The sequence below is a fragment of the Hemiscyllium ocellatum genome, chromosome 13 (assembly GCF_020745735.1).
Source record: "Hemiscyllium ocellatum isolate sHemOce1 chromosome 13, sHemOce1.pat.X.cur, whole genome shotgun sequence".
Taxonomy (NCBI): domain Eukaryota; kingdom Metazoa; phylum Chordata; class Chondrichthyes; order Orectolobiformes; family Hemiscylliidae; genus Hemiscyllium; species Hemiscyllium ocellatum.
Window position 1 is genome coordinate 23,652,939 of NC_083413.1, and position 20,672 is coordinate 23,673,610.

General features: G+C 44.2%; 1 protein-coding gene across 8 annotated transcripts in view; it reads left to right on the top strand.

The window, feature by feature from the left end:
- The window catches only part of LOC132821811 (traf2 and NCK-interacting protein kinase-like), a 240,745-nt gene that overhangs the window by 119,441 nt on the left and 100,632 nt on the right, over positions 1-20,672 (top strand). For all 8 annotated transcript variants that reach the window (XM_060834625.1, XM_060834628.1, XM_060834630.1 and 5 more), the window contains exons 3-4: positions 6,609-6,665; positions 16,763-16,888. In XM_060834625.1, the coding sequence (XP_060690608.1) occupies positions 6,609-6,665; positions 16,763-16,888 (183 nt within the window). The remainder of the gene's footprint in view (positions 1-6,608; positions 6,666-16,762; positions 16,889-20,672) is intronic.

The following is a 20,672-nucleotide window of genomic DNA, read 5'->3' on the forward strand; positions in this document are numbered from 1 at the left end:
CTGTCAACATATTGTCAACAGTAGTGAGTAAGCCATTCAGGGTTGAGATGAGGAAGAATTTGTTTCACTCAGAGAGTTGTGAACCTGTGGAATTCTCTACCATGGAAGGCTGCTGGGGCCAGTTGGTTAGATATATTCAAGAGGGTAGTGGATGTGGCCCTTGCAGCTAAAGGGATCTAGGAGAATGAAGAGAAAGCAGGAGTGGGATACCGAGGTTGCGTGATCAGCTATGATCATATTGAAGGATGGTGCAGACTCAAAAGACCGGATGGCCTACTGCTGTGTTTCTATGGTATTAGTTGAGATGTTGATGTCATGTGCGGAATGATACCCACACAATCCCAAGACACAACATAGGCTCTGACTTGACTAAACTGTAAACGTTTATTACATATTACTTAGTAACTAGTAAGTCATTACATGTTAAAACATATCATTGTTACTCTAGCCACATATCATTAATACTAATCGGCAATCTCTCAGGACCTCTCTGGAACATGCTAAATTGTCCATTGTGTTCAGGGATGCATAGGTTAGGCGCATTAGTCAGGGGTAAATGTAGGGTAATGGGGTAGGGGAATAGGTCTGGGTGGGTTACTCTTTGGAGGATCATTTGGGCCAAATGGCCTATTTCTACACTGTAAGGATTCTATAATTTCTATGAACTTTAGTGAACTCATTGCGCATATGCCAGCCTCTCTAGGAGCAGGCCTTTATATCTTCATGGACAGAGCGTATCTTGTGATATCAGTTAATCTTTTCAGGCAATAACTGCCTTATGCACCATGAGAATTATGAATGGTTTTGACAGAATAAGTAAGTTTACACTGTGTCTAATGGTGAGAGGGTCAGTAATCAAGCGGATACTTATTTAGGGTAAAGAATCGGAGATCAGATAAGGGGGGGAAATGTCATTTACCAGCAAGTTTTTATGATTGGAAATTCTCTGCCTGTTTGGAGAAACTGGGACTATCCAGATGTGGCATCCACTGACAAACAGGAACTCTGACCTCTATTTTGGGGGTGGTGGGGTGGGGTGGGGGGGGGGGGTGGTGAGAGGTCATGAGGGGAGTTGAATTTAGAAGGAATTCTGAGGAACAGAGTGGAGAGTTGCTTTGTTTATAATTCTGTGAGGAAACTCTCAAGATACTGACACACGTATTCTTGATCCCATAAGATTCTACTCCTCACCCTCTCCTTCCATGTCTTCTCTCTCCAATTTTTCCCACTTTTCTGTTCTGTATCTCTCTCCTTCTGCAATCTCTTTTTTTCTCTTCTCACTCTCCTCCCACTAACAGCCTCAGTGATATTTTATACCTTGGAGTTTATAACATCATTCAAGCTGATTAGCCTTGCTGATCTTTAACTGACGTCCAGTTACTTCTTCGAACTTCACAATACTTTGGACTCCCCAGGTACTCACTGACCACCACAGGCTTCTGTTCCAGCAACACAGCAATTGTTTACATTGTCATCCTTGGTCATAAGCAACTCTTCACTCTGTTGACTTTTACCGTTAGTCAAGTCAGAACCTATTTTCTGTAATTTCCTTATTTATTTCTATCATTTCCACCAGCTCCAGAGATACTCTGAGATCTCTATTCTCTTCCAATTCTAGCTTCTTCAGCATTCTGGATTTTAATATTTCACAATTCTTTTGTATCATGTCTTTTAGCATTGTACTTGGGGGTGGATGGAATGATTGATTTGTGAAATGCACCTCAATTCAGCCTTTGACAAGTCTTTTTAAAATAAACAGAATTTGCTGTTCAAATCCAAAGCTCTGGAATTGGCTGTCTCCCCCTTGCTTCTTTAATACTCTTTTTATAAGCTGCCTCTGACCAAATGTTTGATTATCTGCTCCTGTATCACATGCAGTGCAGTGACCAATCTTGCTTGCAATTCCTGTGAATCAGCTAGTGGTGAGCGACAGGCACTACAAAAATGTAAGTTGATGTTAACAGATGGGACCTGAGCAAGTTGAAAACCTCCTGAAAGTAGAAGAAAGGGAGGACTGCAGATGCTGGAGATCAGAGTTGAGAGTGTGGTGCTGGAAAAGCACGGCAGGTCAGACAGCATCCGAGGAGCAGGAAAATCAACGTTTCATGCATGATGAAAGTCTTTGGCATGAAATGCCAGCATTGCACTCTTAACTCCAACCTCCTGAAGGTGTTGATTGGTCAATTAGATCCCCAGCATCTGTTTTTATTATTTCCTTTTTGTCTTTCTCTTTTTTTAAAAGTGAGTTTGACAATAAGCCCACTGGGTTGGTACAGCAGATTGATCGTTATTCAGCATTTATTCTCTGGTGATTTGCACTGAAGCATGTGATGATTGAGCTTTGGGGCTGTTACAGAGTGAAGACGCATAGGTTGTAAGTCACTGACAGTTTCCAAATGAAATGCTATTTTAATTACTTCTTGGACAATCTTCTGGAGCTTTTTTTAAACTGACTTTTGGGATTGAGAATACAAGCATCAGTTTCCTGAGAGCCGGCAGCTTCCTCACAGAATTGCAAATGAAAATTATTGCAAATTCCAACCACTCACTCTGTTCCTCAGAATTTCTTGATGATGAAACTTCCCTGGTGACTTTCCTCTATTGAGACACATGTAGGAAAAACTGGATAAGAACTGAGTTCCCTCCTTAAAGGGCATTAGTGAACTAGCTGGACTTTTATGACAAGTTAAGTTTGCTTTAAATCTATGTTTTATTGAATTTAAATGTCACCACTGTCATAATGGGATTTGAACTCATGCTTCCAGAATATTAATCTGGGTCTGAATCATAAGTCCACCTGTAGGATCTCTAAGCTACAACCACTCCACTACTATAGCATCTTTCACAAATCTGTGTGCTTCACAATCAGGGGTAGTGTTAGCTCGTGTAATTACTGCTGTACTGCAGGAGAAATAGCTTCTGTTTTTCACATAGCAAGATCCCACAAGCAGATGATGTGATAATGAGCAGACAATCTGTTTTTTTGTGATCAGCAACAAAAACAGAGGTTACTGGTAAAGCTCAGCAGGTCTGGGCTGTAAAGAGAAATCCAAGTTCGTGTTTCAGGTCCTGTTCTGAGGAAGGGTCCCCGGATCTGAGATGTTAACTCTGATTTTTCATCAAAGGTGCTGCCAGACCTGCTGAGCATTTCCAGCATCTTCTGATTTACAGCATCTGCAGCTCTTTTGGTTTCTGTTTTTTTGTGATGTCAGTTGAGAGATAAATATTGCGAATGCATAGGGGCTGATCTCACCGGTGATATATTGCCATGGAATCTTTTCACTTGCATCTAACAGGGCAGATGAGGAAATTTGTTTAGTGCTTCATTCAAAGGACACTACTGACAGTGCAGCACTCCTCATTACAACACATCATGTGTGGGACTGTTATATGTGTGGCCATCCACATCTTGCAATGTATGAGTGTTCTTTAGGCATGTTGTTTAGGTCTAACTTGTTTGAGGGTTGCCATCTTGTGGTCCAATATGAAGAGATGTAGAGTAAACATTATTTATTACATCTCTGCAACTATGTACTGGTTTTAAGCTTAGGCTCTACAGCATTCCAGAGACTGTTGGGAAGACCTGCTCTTAGGTCTGTTCACCACAAAATCCTACATCCCTCCCACCACAGGCCTGCATGGCTTCATTAGAGTAGGTAATGCTTACTGCATGCAATCAAACATTAACCCTTTCAGACCCTTACAGACGAATAAACATCAGGGAGGATAACACACAGCACGATGTCTGACTTATGCCACTGAACTGTGACTAACAGCAAATTACTCTTGATATCAAAATGAAAGTGCTTGTAACATATTTAATTTCTTCCCCATTTGTCAGCCATGTCCAGACTGACCATTGCCAACCATTTGATATTCTTGATTGCTGTCCCCTTGTGGTGCCTCTTGTTACTGCAAATATAATCAAGAGCACATGCAGTGAACTTGGCCAAGGCATATTCACCCTTCTCCTCATTTCTTCACCTAGTCTGGTCTTGTCATCTCATGCAGGCGTTTGTAAGTAAGATGACATGATACAGACAGTGATGTGGAGAAAACCTTATTGCAGACTGTAATGCAATAAGGGCTGTTTTAAAAACCAAGAATTGGGGAAGGGATTGCTGACCTTTTTAAAAGGAGGCTACCAGCACTCATTGTAAGTGCAGTTTACAAAGATCTTGTTGAAGCAGTGAGGAGGCTATGGCAGATGAGCTAGAGACATGGTGTGTCTACAAAGGGAGATGTGGCCAGCAATAAGTAGCTGATTGGTCGATGAAGTGGTGACCAGGTTGCAGATGACAAAGACCTTCTGCCTGCCAACAATCATGTGATTGGCTCTCAGGTAGCTGAACAGTTTGTGGGTGTGCTCGTGATAGCCAGAAACCTTTAAAGGTTTCCTTCTGAAAAGGAAGGTGACATCTCAGTGAACCATGTGGACAGGGACTATTGAACTCTCTTCTCTGTCTTTCCCTCTGCCCATAACACCCATTTTTTTTCTTTATGTATATGTATCAGAGTTCATTAGGAGGTTAGAGTTTTAATTAGCAGAGTTACACGTCAATAGTTCATAATCATTTACTTGTAGCTAGAACTATATATTTGTAATAAACAGTAATTCTTGTTAAGAATTGAAACCTAGTCTGTGCTATCTGTCACCTAGGCGTAAAAAAGAAAGATACTTTGGGGAATTTTGCAAACTATGATAAAATCTTTAACGTATGTGATTAAATGAAAACAGTTGATATTGATTTCCAGCATCCTACTCCAGTGAATCATGACATTTATTTAAAAAGCTGCGTCTTTTAATCTTTCTTTATTTTGCACTGCTGTTCAGTGGGCGACATGGTAGCTCAGTGGATAGCACTGCTGCCTCACAGCACCAGGGTCCTAGGTTCGATTCTCAGCTGTGGCTGACTGTCTGTGTGGAGTTTACATATTCTTCCCGTGTCTGCGTGGGTTTCCTCCCCCAGTACAAAGATGTGCAGGTCAGGTGAATTGTCCATTGTAAATTACCCATGGTGCATTAGTCAGAGGAAAATGGGTCTGGGTGGGTTACACTTCAGAGGGTCGGTGTTGACTTGTTGGGCTGAAGGCCTGTTTCTGCAATGTAAGGAATCTTATCTCAAAAAAAGGGAGATTGAATACTGCTGTACTCCAAGGACTATAGAATGTGTTGCTGCACAATTTATTGCAATGAGTTATGTTTGCGCTGTTGCTTTGTGTAGGAAGATGTCCAAGACGTCACAGCAAGCCAGCACAGTACAGGGCTAGAAGCATTCAATTACAACAAAGAAAGGCTCTGCCTCAATCTCTCTCAGCAGTGGAGTTACTGAGACCTGGAAGATAGCAACATGGGGAAGAGAATAGCAAGCTATCAGCTGTTACCTCCAACCAGAAACTGAAAGACTTTATGTGCCTACTGCTGTATATCTGCAGTAAAAACCTGAAATAACTTTAAAAGAATAAGAACCTCAGAGATCGGAAGGGCTGAAACAGCAAAAAGAGTGCGCTATTGAATCCTGGGGACTGATGTTGTTGAACTGTGTTTCCTCAGTATAACCCACTTTTGCCATTAATAAAATCCATGTTTGTTTGCCTGTGTCTGTCTACATGTATATGGAGGATAAAGTGAGGACTGCAGATGCCGGAGAGTCAGATTCGAAAAAGGTGGCGCTGGAAAAGCCCAGCAGATCAGGCAGCATCCGAGGAGCAGGAGAGTTGATGAAGGGCTTATGTTCAAAATGTCGATTCTCCTGCTCCTTGAATGCTGCCTGACCTGCTGTGCTTTTCCAGTGCCATACGTTTTGACTCTACACGCACATGTGGAGGTTTAAGAAGAGTGTTAGAGTTTCAGCCAGGACAGATATTTGTTGATAATTCATATTTTTGTTTGCCAATGGTTGGAACTTGTTTCTTCGTGATAAATAGTAGGTTAAGCTAAGGACAGAAACCCTGGTCAGTTTCTTTTGATAAGGAAGGTCTGACAGGTAGGTCATTGAACAGGTACATTGTGAAATTTTGGGTATAATTTGATTAAATGTTTAGCATTTTAAATTACCCTGCAAGTAGTGAGACTTGAGTACTGACCCACCAACAGTGTAGCATACCCTCAGTCCTGACCCTCCGACAGTGCAGTACTCCCTCAGTCCTGATCCTCTGACAGTGCAGCACACCCTCAGTACTGACCCCTGACAGTGCAGCACTCCCTCAGTGCTGACCCCCTGACAGTGCAGCACTCCCTCAGTGCTGACCCCCTGACAGTGCAGCACTCCCTCAGTACTGACCCCCTGACAATGCAACACTCCGTCAATACTGACACTCCGATAGTGCAGCACTCTCTCAGTACTGATCCTCTGACAGTGCAGCACTCCCTCAGTAGTGACCCTCTGACAGGGCAGCACTCCCTCAGTGCTGACCTCCTGACAGTACTGCATTCCCTGAGACATGCACTCATATTGTCGACCTGGAATTTATGCTTACATCCTGAGAATAGGACTTGAACTCATGACATTTTCATCAGACACTGATCGGTGTGTGTGTGACCCTGTAGCCCCGGGACTGTGTGCCATTTACTTCACTAATTTTGTGATAATTTGCTTTCTCTGCAGGGTCGACATGTCAAGACAGGTCAACTTGCTGCAATCAAGGTTATGGATGTCACTGGGGTGAGTTATCTCCTTTTGTTGACTGACTGAATATGGCAACAGAGAGTCATGCATATGTAGACCTTTGAGTTCCTCAAATAGCTCAAGGGATAGGCTGGTGTGAAACATTACCAAACTGATAGGCAATCTCATGGTTTGACATTAGGGATTGCAGATTTATAAACTAGTGTCAGCCACACACCGCAGGGTCAAGAGCTCCGTCTCATGTAGATCAGCCCACAGTTAATCCCCCCCTCCCCACCTCTCTCTCTCTCAACCCCCCTCTCCCCCACTCCCAGTGCTTCAGGAGAGTACTCAAATCACAATGTATAGACTTGGGAATGTGTGGAAGGTCAGAATTTCCTCACATAAATGGAAAGAAGAGAACGGACATGATGTAGATGATATTTGCTGAGGGAACAATAATGAGTGGAGTGGACTCCGCCTTCCTCAATGTGAGCCACCAGTAGGGGTGGAATAACTGTACAGGCTGTTTATTCTGGGAGGTGATGGTTGGAAATGAAGGATGTGCCAAAGAGGTTTGAATGTCTCTGAATGTGGGTTAAACGAGGAACACATGAATGGTGACTGGGGTGATGAGACATTGAAAACATGGTGAAGGAAAGGCACAAACAGTGAGTCATTGTTTGGGATAAAATAATGATGGGGTCAGACCTGTCCCTGCATACCACTGGGGTACAGTACTGATGTGGACAAGTCTGTCTCTGTATATCACTGGGGTACAGTACTGATGTGGACAAGTCTGTCACTCAATAACACTGGGGTACAGTACTGATGTGGATAGGTCTGTCCCTGTATAACACTGGGATACAGTACTGGTGTGGAGAGGTCTGTCACTCCTGAGAGGACATAGCTTTAAATTGAGGGGTGATAGATATAGGACAGATGTCAGAGGTAGTTTCTTTACTCAGAGTAGTTTCTTTACTCAACGCACTGCTTGCAACAGTAGAAGACTTTTTTTTAGATTAGACTTACAGTGTGGAAACAGGCCCTTCGGCCCAACAAGTCCACACCGACCCGCCGAAGCGCAACCCACCCATACCCCTACATTTACCCCTTACCTAACACTACGGGCAATTTAGCATGACCAATTCACCTGACCCGCACATCTTTGGACTGTGGGAGGAAACCGGAGCACCCGGAGGAAACCCACGCAGACACGGGGAGAACGTGCAAACTCCACACAGTCAGTCGCCTGAGGCGGGAATTGAACCCAGGTCCCTGGCGCTGTGAGGCAGCAGTGCTAACCACTGTGCCACCGTGCTGCCCAACTTGTCAAATTCGAGGGCATTTAAATGGTCTTTGGATAGACATATGGATGAAAATGAACTAGTGTAGGTTAGATGGGCTTCAGACATGGTCGGTGCAACATCAAGGGCTGAAGGGCCTATACTGCACTGTAAAACTCTATGTTCTATTTAACACTGGGGTACAGTGTTGGTAGGGGCAGGTCTGTCACTGTATAACACTGGGGTACAGTATTGGTGGGACAGGTCTGTCCGTGCATAACACTGGGATACAGTACTGCTGTGGACAGCTCTGACACTGTATAACACTGGGCTATAGTACTGGTGGGAACGGGTCTGTCACTGCATAACATTGGGGTACAGTACTGGTGGTTCAGGTCTGTCCCTGTATTACACTGGGGTAGAGTGCTGGTGGGGATAGGTTTAACACTGTATAACACTGGAATACAGTACTGGTGTGGAGAGGTCTGTCATTATATAACACTGGGGTACAGTGTTGATAGGGGCAGGTCTGTCACTGTATAACACTGGGGTACAGTATTGGTGGGATAGGTCTGTCCGTGCATAACACTGGGATACAGTACTGGTGTGGACAGCTCTGACATTGTATAACACTGGGGTACAGTACTGGTGGGACAGGTCTGTCCCTGTATAACACTGGGACACAGTACTGGTGGGGACTGATCTGTCACTCTATAACACTGGGTACAGTATTGGTGGGGTCAGGCCTGTCACTGTATAACACTGGGGTTCAGTATTCGTGGGATAGATCTGTCCATGCATAACACTGGGATACAGTACTGGTGTGGACAGCTCTGACACTGTATAACACTGGGCTATAGTACTGGTGGGAATGGGCCTGTCACTGTATTAACACTGGGGTACAGTACTGGTGTGGACAGGTCTGTCACTGTATAGCACTGGGGCACAGTGCTGGTAGGGACAGGTCTGTCACTGTATAACACTGGGGTACAGTACTGGTAGGGACAGGTCTGTCGCTGTGCAACAATGGGGTACAGTACCAGTGGGCACATGTCCGCCACTGTACAACACAGGGTACAGTACTGGTAGGGACAGGTCAGTCAATGTGTAAAACTGGGACACAGTACAGGTGGGGACAGGTCTGTCACTGCATAACACTGGGGTATTGTCATGATGAGGACAGGTCTATTCCTGTAAAATAATGGGGTACAGTACTGGTGGGGATAGGTATGTCACTGTATAACACTAGGGTGCATTACTGGTGAAGACAGGTATGTCATTGTATGACAGTGGGAGACTGAACTGGTGGGGACAGTTCTGTCATTGTATAACACTGAGGAACAGTTTTGGTGGGGACAGGTGTGTCAATGTAGAACACTGGGTACAGATCTGTTGGTTATAGATCAGTCCCTGTATATAACACTGGGGTACAGTACTGGTGTGGACAAGTCTGTCACTGTATAACACTGGGTTATAGTACTAGTGAAGACAGGTCTGTCATTGTATAACACTGGAGTACAGTCCTGGTGGGGACATGTATGTCACTATATAACACTGGGACACGTACTGGTGGGGACAGGTTTGTCACTGTATAACACTAGGACTCAGTATTGGTGGGGACAGGGTCTGTCCCTGTACAATACTGTGACACAGTACTGTTGGGACAGGTCTGTCACTGTATAACACTGGGGTATAGTACTGGTAGGAACAGGTCAGTCATTGTATAACACTGGGGTCCAGTACTGGTCAGATCTGTCACTGTATAACACTGGGGTACAGTACTGGTGAAGGCAGGTGTATCACTTTATAACACTGGGACACAGTACTGGTGTGGACAGGTCTGACACTGTATAACGGTGGGCTACAGTACTGGTGGGAACAGGTCTGTCACTATATACCACTGGGGTACAGTACTGGTGGGACAGGTCTGTCCCTGTATTACACTGGGTCACAGTACTGGTGGGGGCTGATCTGTCGCTGTATAACACTGGGTACAGTACTGGTGGGGACAGGTCTGTCACTGTATAACACTGGGACACAGTACTGGTGGGGACAAGTCTGTCATTGTATAACAGTGGAGTTCAGAACTGGTGGCGACAGGTCTGTCACTGTATAATAGTGGAGTACGGAACCGGTAGCAACAGGTCTGTCTCTGTATTACGGTGGGGTACAGTCCTGGTGAGGACAGGTCTGTCACTGTATAATAGTGGTGTTCAGAACTGGTGGCGACGGGTCTGTCACTGTATAATAGTGGAGTACGGAACTGGTAGCAACAGGTCTGTCTCTGTATTACGGTGGGGTACAGTCCTGGTGAGGACAGGTCTGTCACTGTATAATAGTGGTGTTCAGAACTGGTGGCGACGGGTCTGTCACTGTATAATAGTGGAGTACGGAACTGGTGAGGACAGGTCTGTTACTGTATAATAGTGGAGTTCAGAACTGGTGGCAACAGCTCTGCCAATGTATAATAGTGGAGTACGGAACTGGTGGGGACAGGTCTGTCACTGTATAACACTGGGGTATACTCCAGGTGAGGACAGATCTGTCAGTGTATAACACTGGGTACAGTACTGTTGGAGATAGGTCTGTCGCTGTATAACACTGGTGTACAGTGATGGTGCAGACAGGTCTGTCATTGCATAAAACTGGGGTACAGTACTGATGCAGATAGGCCTATCAATGCATAATACTGGGCTACAGTACTGGTGGGGACAGGTCTGTCACTGTATAACACTGAGGTATAGTACTGGTGGAGACAGGCCTTTCACTGTGTAACACTGGGGTACATTACTGGTGGGGACAGGTCAGTAACTGTATAACATTGGTACACAGTACAGGTGGAGACAGGTCTGTCACTGTATAACCCTGGGATACAGTACTGATGGGGACAGGTCGTCACTGTATAACACTGGGGTACAGTATGGGGAGGACCAGTCTGTCACTCTATAAGATTGGGTACAGTATTGGTGGTGACAGGTTTGACACTGTGTAACACTGGGGTACAGTACTAGTGGGGACTGATCTGTCACTGTATAACTCCAGGACACGGTACTCCTGGGGACAGGTCTGTCACTGTATAACACCGGGGTACAGTACTGGTGGGGACAGGTCTAACACTGTGTAACACTAGGACACAGTACTGGTGGGGACTGATCTGTCACTGTATAGCACTGGGATACAGTACTGGTGGGGACAGGTCTGTCACTGTATAACACCGGAGTGCAGTACTGGTGGGGACAGGTCTATCACTGTGTAACACTAGGACCCAGTACTGGTGGGGACTGATCTGTCACTGTGTAACACTAGGACCCAGTACTGGTGGGGATTGATCTGTCACTGTATAACACTGGGACACAGTACTGGTGGGGATTGATCTGTCACTGTATAACACTGGGACACAGTACTGGTGGGGATTGATCTGTCACTGTATAACACTGGGATACAGTACTGGTGGGGACAGATCTGTCACTATATAACTTTGGGATGCCGGTCTGGTGGGACGAATCTGTCACTGTATAACCCTGGGGTACAGTACCGGTACATCAGGTGTGTTGTTGTTATTTAACAATTTATGCAGTGATTGGGCTTTTTACGGGCTGCCTACCCTGACTGATGGAGAAGCGGGTGTGTAAATGTCGCCCTCTCAGACGCAATGCTATGCTGTGTCCTCACACCCATCGCCATTGCTGCTGCCTGAGATGACAAGTACACTTTGACGTGTCACGCATTTCTCATCATTTTCACTTTCATTTCCAGTACTGCTGTGCTGAAACTAGCTTTGTATTTTGAGTAGAGTAGTTCAAGTGTGCTTTATCTGTCCTCACCTCACTTTGCCCCTGTCAGACTATAGGTGGTAAAGCACTCTGCTTTCAACAGCATCTCCTCCCTGCAGCCATCTTTAGAAATCTGGTGACACATGACGGAAACATTATTGTTCCAAAGCAGTCACAGTTCTGACTGTAGATTATGGTCCTGTCATCTCCCTCCAGCTTAACGATGAGATCTTAATGATGGGCCTAGCTTTGACATTCCTGGCAATATCAACTCTGGTAAAATTTCTGTAATTATTTCATCTCTCATCCCATTTCTCATTCACTTCTTGTGAAAATAAATCTGTACTTGAGTATTTCCCACCTCCTCGATTGTCTACGCAATGCCCCCTCCCCTCACCCAATAATGACTCGCTTAGTTGAAACTAATTAAAGGAGCCCCAGTGTTGGGCTGAGATTATTAATCTGATGACAATATTTAAACTGATGCCACTGGAAATTTTTGCCCTTTATGGAGGAAACGAAACACTGGCTTGCATTTGTGCTGAATCTTTCACCATCTCAGGATAGCTGAAAGAGTTTTTACAGCCAAATTTTATTTTTGTATTAGTCTCCAATTGGGGCCATCGAAAATGGTTGGCACCTCCTCAGCTTCTTCACCAGCTTGGGTGGTCTTTCGGAAGGGATTCCTCAAAGCAACACAGACCTGAAGGGATATTGGATTGTATGGGAAATTAGAAGTCAAAAATCATTATTTATCAATTTTTTCTTATTTTATTCATTCATGAGATGTGGATGTCGCTGCCTGGGCCAGCATTGTTTTGCCCATCCCCGGTTGCTTTTGAGAAGGTGCTAATGAGTTGGCTTCTTGAATCACTGCAGTCTGTATGCTGGCCAGAGCTTATGCGTGAAACGTTGACTCTTCTGCTCCTTGGATGCTGTGTGACCAGCTATGCTTTTCCAGTGCCACACTTTTTGACTCTGGACATAAACCCGCAATGCTGTTAGGAAGGGAATTCCAGGATTTTGATCCAGCCAGACTGAAAGAATGTCAAAACAGTTCCATATCAGGATGGTGAGTGGCTTGACGGGGAACTTATAGATAATTGACAATGGACAATACACAATAGGTGCAGGAGTAGGCCATTCTGCCCTTCGAGCCTGCACTACCATTCAATATGATCATGGCTGATCATCCTTAATCAATATCCTGTTCCTGCCTGATCTCCATAACTCTGGATTCCACTATCCTTGAGCGCTCTATCCAACTCTTTCTTAAATGAATCCAGAGACTGGGCCTCCACTGCCCTCTGGGGCAGAGCATTTCACACAGCCACCACTCTCTGGGTGATGGCAGTATATAGGTTGTCCTTGTCTTGCTGGATGAGAGGGGCTGTGGATTTGGAAGGTGCTGTCTTAGCATTGCTGAACTGATGAAATTGAGCTTGAAATGATACATGCTGATATCAGATGCAGGTGCACTGGCAAGGGTGGCATTTGTTACCCATCCCTAATTGCCTTTCAGTTGAATGTCTTGCTAGGACATTTATCTGGATGATGCAGATTGCAGTGGATTTGGTGTCACATGTGGGTCAGACCAGGTGAGGATCAGTCCCAGAGGAATTGGATGGATTTTTATAATAAATTGTCATGGCCACTATTTCAGAGACTAGTTTTAGGCCCTAAACATTAAATAACTGAATCTATAATGCACCAGCCACCATGGTCACATTTCAATCTGTGTCTTCTGAACACTAGCCTGAGCCTCAGCATACTAGCCCAGTGACTGTTCTGTCATAGCCTCTTTGCAAATGCTTTAAGGCAAAACCTGGGCAGAGTACAAAAATTGGAGTGTGAGTGAGCTTCATGGGCCCCAGATTTGCACCACTGTCTGAGGAGATTGTGGTGTACTGGTTAATGCCAATGGGCTAATTATCATCAAACCCAGGTTCTGGGGGCATGAGGTCAAAACTCCAACATGGCAGCTGGTGAATGTAAATTCAATTAATTACAATCTGGAATCTGAAGATGGCATCAGGAATGGTAACCATGACAACTTATAAAAATACATCTAGCTCCAATCAATATCCTATGACCAAACTCATTTAGTGTGATTCTGTCTCCCAGTAAATTAGTGAGTAGGCCGAGATGGTCATAGTTTTTGAAGAGTTATTTTCAAGTACTGCAGACTCTTCTAAATAAGTTCCTTCCAAGGAGATCTGTTGCTCCAGAAATGTTTTCATAACATAGGTGACAGAATCAAGCAGCAGCAAATGCAGACCGTTCGTCCTATCTTACCTCTGCTGGCTGTTTGAAAGAGCTTTCCGATTAGTCCCAGTCCTCCTGCTGCTCCCCCAGATCCTATAAGCACTTGAAATAGAAAGTTTTATTTAATCATCCCTCAAAATGTTGTAATTAAATCCACTTCCACCACTGAGGTCAGGCAACAGGTCCTGGATCACGGCACTTTGTCACATAAAAGATTCTCCTTCTCTGTCTCCTGATTCTATTCTCCAGTAATCTCTGATTGTCAAAGTGGAAATAATACATTCTTGCTGCATCAACAAGAGTTAAAGGAAAATGTGAGACATCAACAGGAAGCTGGGTTCAGGTAAGGCATGAGGAACAGGAAGGCTGCTCATTTGACAAAAGGAAATGAGTTTTCTGTTTCATAAAATTCATTAGTTCACTTACCCATTAATGTCTTGGTGAATCATTTTGAAACCAAACTGAATCGTGTAATCATTTTGAAACCAAACTGATACTGAATTGAATCGCAGCACACTACAGAAGAAGGAGGCCACTCACCCACTGCTTTTCCTTTCAAACAGCACACTCGTCAGTCCCACTCTCCCCCCTTTCCATACATCCCCATCAGGTACTTATCTCATTCTCTTTACAGGGCCTAACTGAATATATATCCATCACTCAACGAGGGCAGTGCATTCCAAACTTTCTTCATTCATTCCACAATTCCTTTGCCAATCCAGTTTACATCTGTGCCTCCTGATTATCAGACCTTCAGAATCTGTTTCTCTTTCTTTTATTTATGTAAATACTTCTGGACTATTAACACCACTATCATTCGCTGCTTTTTCTGCTCTTTGGAGAACTGCACACCATAAGAAATAAGAACAGGAGTAGTCCATTCGGTCCCTCCCTTTGAGCCAGCTCCTTCTTTCAATAGGATCATGGCTGATCTGACATCCCTCAGGACAAACAGGAAGACAGCTAACAATCCGCATACATGAACATCAACTAGCCACGAAACGACACGACCAGCTATCCCTAGTAGCCACACACTTAGACAACAAGCAACATGAATTCGACTGGGAAAACACTACTATCATAGGGCAAGCCAGACAGAGAACAGCCAGGGAATTCCTAGAGGCATGGCATTCATCCACAAACTCCATCAACAAACACATCGACCTGGACCCAATATACCAACCACTACAGCGGACAGCTGAAACTGACACCCGGAAGCGGCAAGGACAGACCACTATAAAGATTAGATTAGACTTACAGTGTGGAAACAGGCCCTTCGGCCCAACAAGTCCACACCGACCCGCCGAAGCGAAACCCACCCATACCCCTACATTACCCCTTACCTAACACTACGGGCAATTTAGCTTGGCCAATTCACCTGACCCGCACATCTTTGGACTGTGGGAGGAAACCGGAGCACCCGGAGGAAACCCACGCAGACACGGGGAGAACGTGCAAACTCCACACAGTCAGTCGCCTGAGTCGGGAATTGAACCCGGGTCTTCAGGCGCTGTGAGGCAGCAGTGCTAACCACTGTGCCACCGTGCCGCCCACATAAATACCGGAAGAAACATCAAAGAAGCGCTTCGCAGGAGGCTCCAGAGCACTGATGATGTCGCCTAGCCAGGGGACGAAACGTTTGCAACAAAAACTTCCAGTTCGGCGAACAGAACCACAACAACGAGCACCCGAGCTACAAATCTTCGCACAAACCTTGACATCCCTCATGTCCATTTTCCTGCTCTTTCCCTGCAACCCTTGATTTACCTACTGATCAAGAATCTATCTCAACCTTAATCCTACACAAGGACTTTGAACTCCACAGCTTCATGTGGTAAGGAAATGCAAAGGTTCAAAACCGTGGAGACAAGAAATTCCCTTCATCTCAGTCTTAAGTTGGTGCCCCAACATCTCCAATCAATCCACATTGATGCCTTTCATCCTCAGAATGATGCTCAAGAATTGCTTGTCTTTAAGTTATTATTTTATAGGCTGTGGGCATAGCTGGCTAGGCCAGCAATTATTGTCCTCCTCTGCTTTCCCACAGGAAGATGGTGGTGAACTGCCTTCTGAATCACGGAGGTCCAAATTGGAGTTCTGGCATGACTGAGTGGATTGCTGGGCTGTTTTGAGAGGGTAGTTAAGAATAAACCACCTTGTGCCCCTGGAGTCATGTGTAGACTGAACTAGATATGGATGTCAGATTTTCTTCCCTGTAGGACATATGAACCACTTGGACTTTTGTGACAATCCAGTAGTTTCATGATCACAATAACTGATACTCACTTTTTAAAAATTCACATTTATTCATTAGAAATAGTTTTCAAGTCCAGAAACATTATCCTACCATTCCATCCAAAGCCTTCAAGTAAGATCAGATGAAACAGGACCAGTTGTCAGCCATTCAGCCCGTCGAGTCTGTTCTACCATTCATTAAGCCCGTGGCTGATCTGAATGTGACCTTAACTCAAATTATTTTCCTGTTCTCTGCCATTCCAGCTCTCCCCCCGCCTCCTTGGGTTTCGCTGACAATCAGAAATTTGTCCTTTCTGAAGTGCGGTGCTGAGAATTAGACACAATACATTGCTGGGATCACACAGTTAAGCCTGTTTTCCTGATATTTTGAATCTGTCCTCCTATTTATAAGCCCCAGGATCTCATCTGCTTTATTCACTGCATTGCTTACCTGACTCAGCGTCTTCCAGCAATTTGTGCAAATGTTGATATGGCGTTATATGAAATTGCCTCACCTGCCAAACTAAGAGTACAAAACTTCATCTGATTGTTCACACAACTAACTACTTCCAAACATGTTCATTTATTTTCACAGGATGAAGAGGAGGAGATCAAACAGGAAATTAATATGCTAAAGAAGTATTCACACCATCGAAATGTTGCCACATATTATGGAGCCTTCATTAAAAAGAATCCTCCTGGAGTAGATGACCAGCTTTGGGTAAGTTGATGCCAATGTTATTTCATGATGAGTCAGATGTGTTGCATTGAAATAAGTTCTTTCTTGCAGCACGCAATAAAGTTGGAGCTATTTGCAGAGGGGTACCATCCAACAAAGACAGCTCCTTAAGGCTATTTTGAAGCTCTTCTGCTCTTTAGGTGTCATCCACTGTTGGGCCATTGTTCTTCATTTAGTGGGTGAACCCTCAATAGTTTGTAGCAGAGATAATATTCATCAAGGGCAAGTTGTACCTGAGATTGTCACTGTCTTTGTTCTGAAGGGGAAGACGACATATGATTTAATACTATTCCAAGTAGGTAAGACTAATTCCTATAACTGAAAGGTCGCACTGAACAGAGGAATGATGCTCTATGTATATTGAACCTTCAGCAGCATGGTGGCACAGCGGTTAGCCCTGGCGCCATGACTCGGCATTCAATTCTACCATCAGCTGTAACGTCTGCATGTTCTCCCTGTGTGTGATGGGTTTCCTCCAGGTGCTCTGGTTTCGTCCCACAGTCAAAAGATGCACAGATGAGGTGGAATTGGCTATGATAAATTACCCTGTTGTCTCCAAAGATATGCAGGGCATGGTAAATGTGGGGTTACATGGATAGGATGGAAGGATGAGTTTAGGGTGGGATGAGGTTTGGCACAGACTCAATGGCTTCTTAACACACTGTAGGGATTCTGTGATATGATCTATGTTCTATTCAGTACTGTGTTTACCATATGATGAAAGGGACAGAGAAATGATGGAGAAAGTGCAAAGAAAGATAAGTTACTAGATTAAGACCATAAGAAATAGGAACAAGAGTAGGCCGTGTAACTGCTGATCCAATATTCCTAATGTTCACTGTCCTGTGTTTTCCGCATAACCCTTGATTCCTCTACTGATCAAGATACTAATTATCTCTGCCTTAAATTTACACAAGGACTCTGCCCCCACTGCTCTCTGTGGCAAAGAATTCCAAAGTCTCTCAACTCTCTGAGCAAAGTAACTCCTCCTCATCTTAAAGAGGCAGTCCTTTTATTCTGAGATTGTTCCCTCTGGTCCTAGACTCTCCCATGAGGGAAAACATCCTCTTAGCATTGACCCTATCAAACCCCTCAAGAATCCCATGTGTTTCAATGAGATGGCTTCTCATTCTTCTCAACTCCAATATGTGGAGCTGCAGTCTGTTTAATCTTTGCTCATTAGACAATCCTTCCACATCGGGAATAATCCTAATGAACCTTCTCTGAACTGTCTCCATTGAAATAATACCTTTCCTTTTTTAGGGGACCAAGACTGCTCTCAGTACTCCAGGTTTGGTCTCACCAGCACTTTATACAATTGCAGTAAAGCTTTCCTACTCTTACACTCCATCCCCCTTGAAATTTGGGCCAGTATTTCATTAGTCTTCCAAAGAACCTGCTGCACCTGTGTGCTAGTTTTCTGCGGTTTGTGCACAAGTACCTCTAAGTCCCCAGTTTTTCTCTGTTTAAATATTATTCAGTTCATCATAGAATTCCTACAGTGTGGAAGTAGGCCTTTTAGGCCAACATGTCCACACCAACCCACCGAAGAATAACCCAGACCCATTTCCCCTACCCTATATTTACCCCTGATTAATGCATCTAACCTACACATTCCTGAACACTATGGGCAATTTAGCACAGCCAATTCACTAACCTGCACATCTTTGGACTGTGGGAGGAAACCCATATAGACACAGGGAGAATATGCAAATTCCACACAGTCATCCATCTGAGGCTGGAATTGAACCCTGGTGTCTGGTCCCTGGTGCTGTGAGGCAACAGTGCCACCGTGTTCTTTTTGTCCTCCCTTCCGCAATGAACTTCACATTTTCCCACAGGATATTCCATTTGCCAACATTTTGGCCACTTGGTTAACATATCACTCTCTCCTCTTAAACTGTTTGTATCCCCTCCGCAACCAGCGTTTTGACCTATTTTCATGTAATCTGCAAATTTGGCTGCAGTACATTTACTTCCTGCTTCCAAGTCTAAAATGTATATTGTAATTAGTTGTGGCCCCAGCATTGATCTCCGTGGAACCCTGGGTTACGATCACCGACCTGAAAAATAACCCTTTATCCCCACTCACTGTTTCCTATCCATTAATTATTCCCCTATCCATGCCAGTATACTACCTCCAACACTATGACTCTTATCTTAGAACTTAGCCTTTTGTGAGAAACCTTGCTGAATACCTTCTGGAAGTCCAAATACAACTCAAAGCAACAGAACTGTGGGTAAATTATTCATGTCTATAACAAAGGACTGAAAAAGCAGTGACTCTCTACTCTAGAAAAGAAAAGCCTGAGACTGAGAAGGGTGGCATGGTGGCTTAATTGTTAGCATTGCTGCCTCACAGTGCCAGGGGCCTAAGCTCAATTCCAGTCCAGGTGCCTGTCTTTTTAGATTAGATTACTTTTTAAAATCTTTTTAGATTAGATTACTTACAGTGTGGAAACAGGCCCTTCTGCCCAACAAGTCCACACCGACCTACCGAAGCGCACCCACCCAGACCCATTCCCCTACATTTACCCCTGCACCTAACACTACGGGCAATTCAGCGTGGCCAATTCACCTAACCTGCACATTTTTGGATTGTGGGAGGAAACCGGAGCACCCGGAGGAAGCCCACGCAGACACGGGGAGAATGTGCAAACTCCACACAGTCAGTCGCCTGAGGTGGGAATTGAACCCAGGTCTCTGGCGCTGTGAGGCAACAGTGCTAACCACTGTGCCACCGTGCTGCCCATTGTGCCACTGTGCCGCCTGTGTGAGTTTATATGTTTCCCTCGTGTCTGTATGGGATTGCTCCAGTTTCCTCCCACAGTCCAAAGATGTGCCATGGTAAATGCAGGATTTTGGGTCTGGGTCTAGGTGGGACACTCTTCAGAGGGTCGGTGTGGACTCGATGAGCCAAATGGCCTGCTTCCATACTATGAGGATTATTTGAGAAGTGACCTGAAAGACATCTTTAACATGAAGGAAGTATTTGATGGGCTGTTTGCTGAGAAAATGTTACCACTTTCTTAGGTAGACTAGAGCCAGGCACTAAAATTATAAAATGCTGATAAATCTAATGAGAAATTCAGGAAGACTGGTGAGAATATGGAACTGGCTACCACAAGGAATCATTGAGGTAAACAGTGCAGATGTGTTTAAGGGGAAGCTGGATAAACCATCAGAAAGTAGATTTAGACTTTTTTGTCATGTGTATTCAAGTACAGATTTACATTGAAAAGTATATAATCTCACCACATGCAGCACCATCTTTGGTACAAAGGTACCCCTGTACAAAGAAACAAAGTTTAAAAGGTTAAGCATTACCTCCGTAGAATAAGTAGGAGAATAAAGAAATAAAGTAATAATTAGCATTAAAGTTCTTCTTTGTACAAACAAAAAAAAGGAATAAAGGAGTAAGGAACAGAGGGATATCATGTGGAGTAAAGGTGAAGAGGACTGGGGATAGGTTGGGATGGAATGCAAATGATAGTGTGAAGTACTTGGGCTGAATGGTCTGTTTCTGTGCTACAAATAATTTATAATAGTTTTCAAATGGGATTAATTACAAGTGATTTGCAACAGTGAACAGGAAGAAAGCTTCTTCACACAAAGCATTGCAAAAGAAAGAGCTTGTATTTCTCTAATGCCGTTCACAACCTCCAGACATCACAGAGTGCTTTACGCCAATGAGCAACTTCTGGGAGTTAGTCACTGAATTTTTCTTTCATATATATAGGGAAATAAAAAGTAATGCTGAAATTGC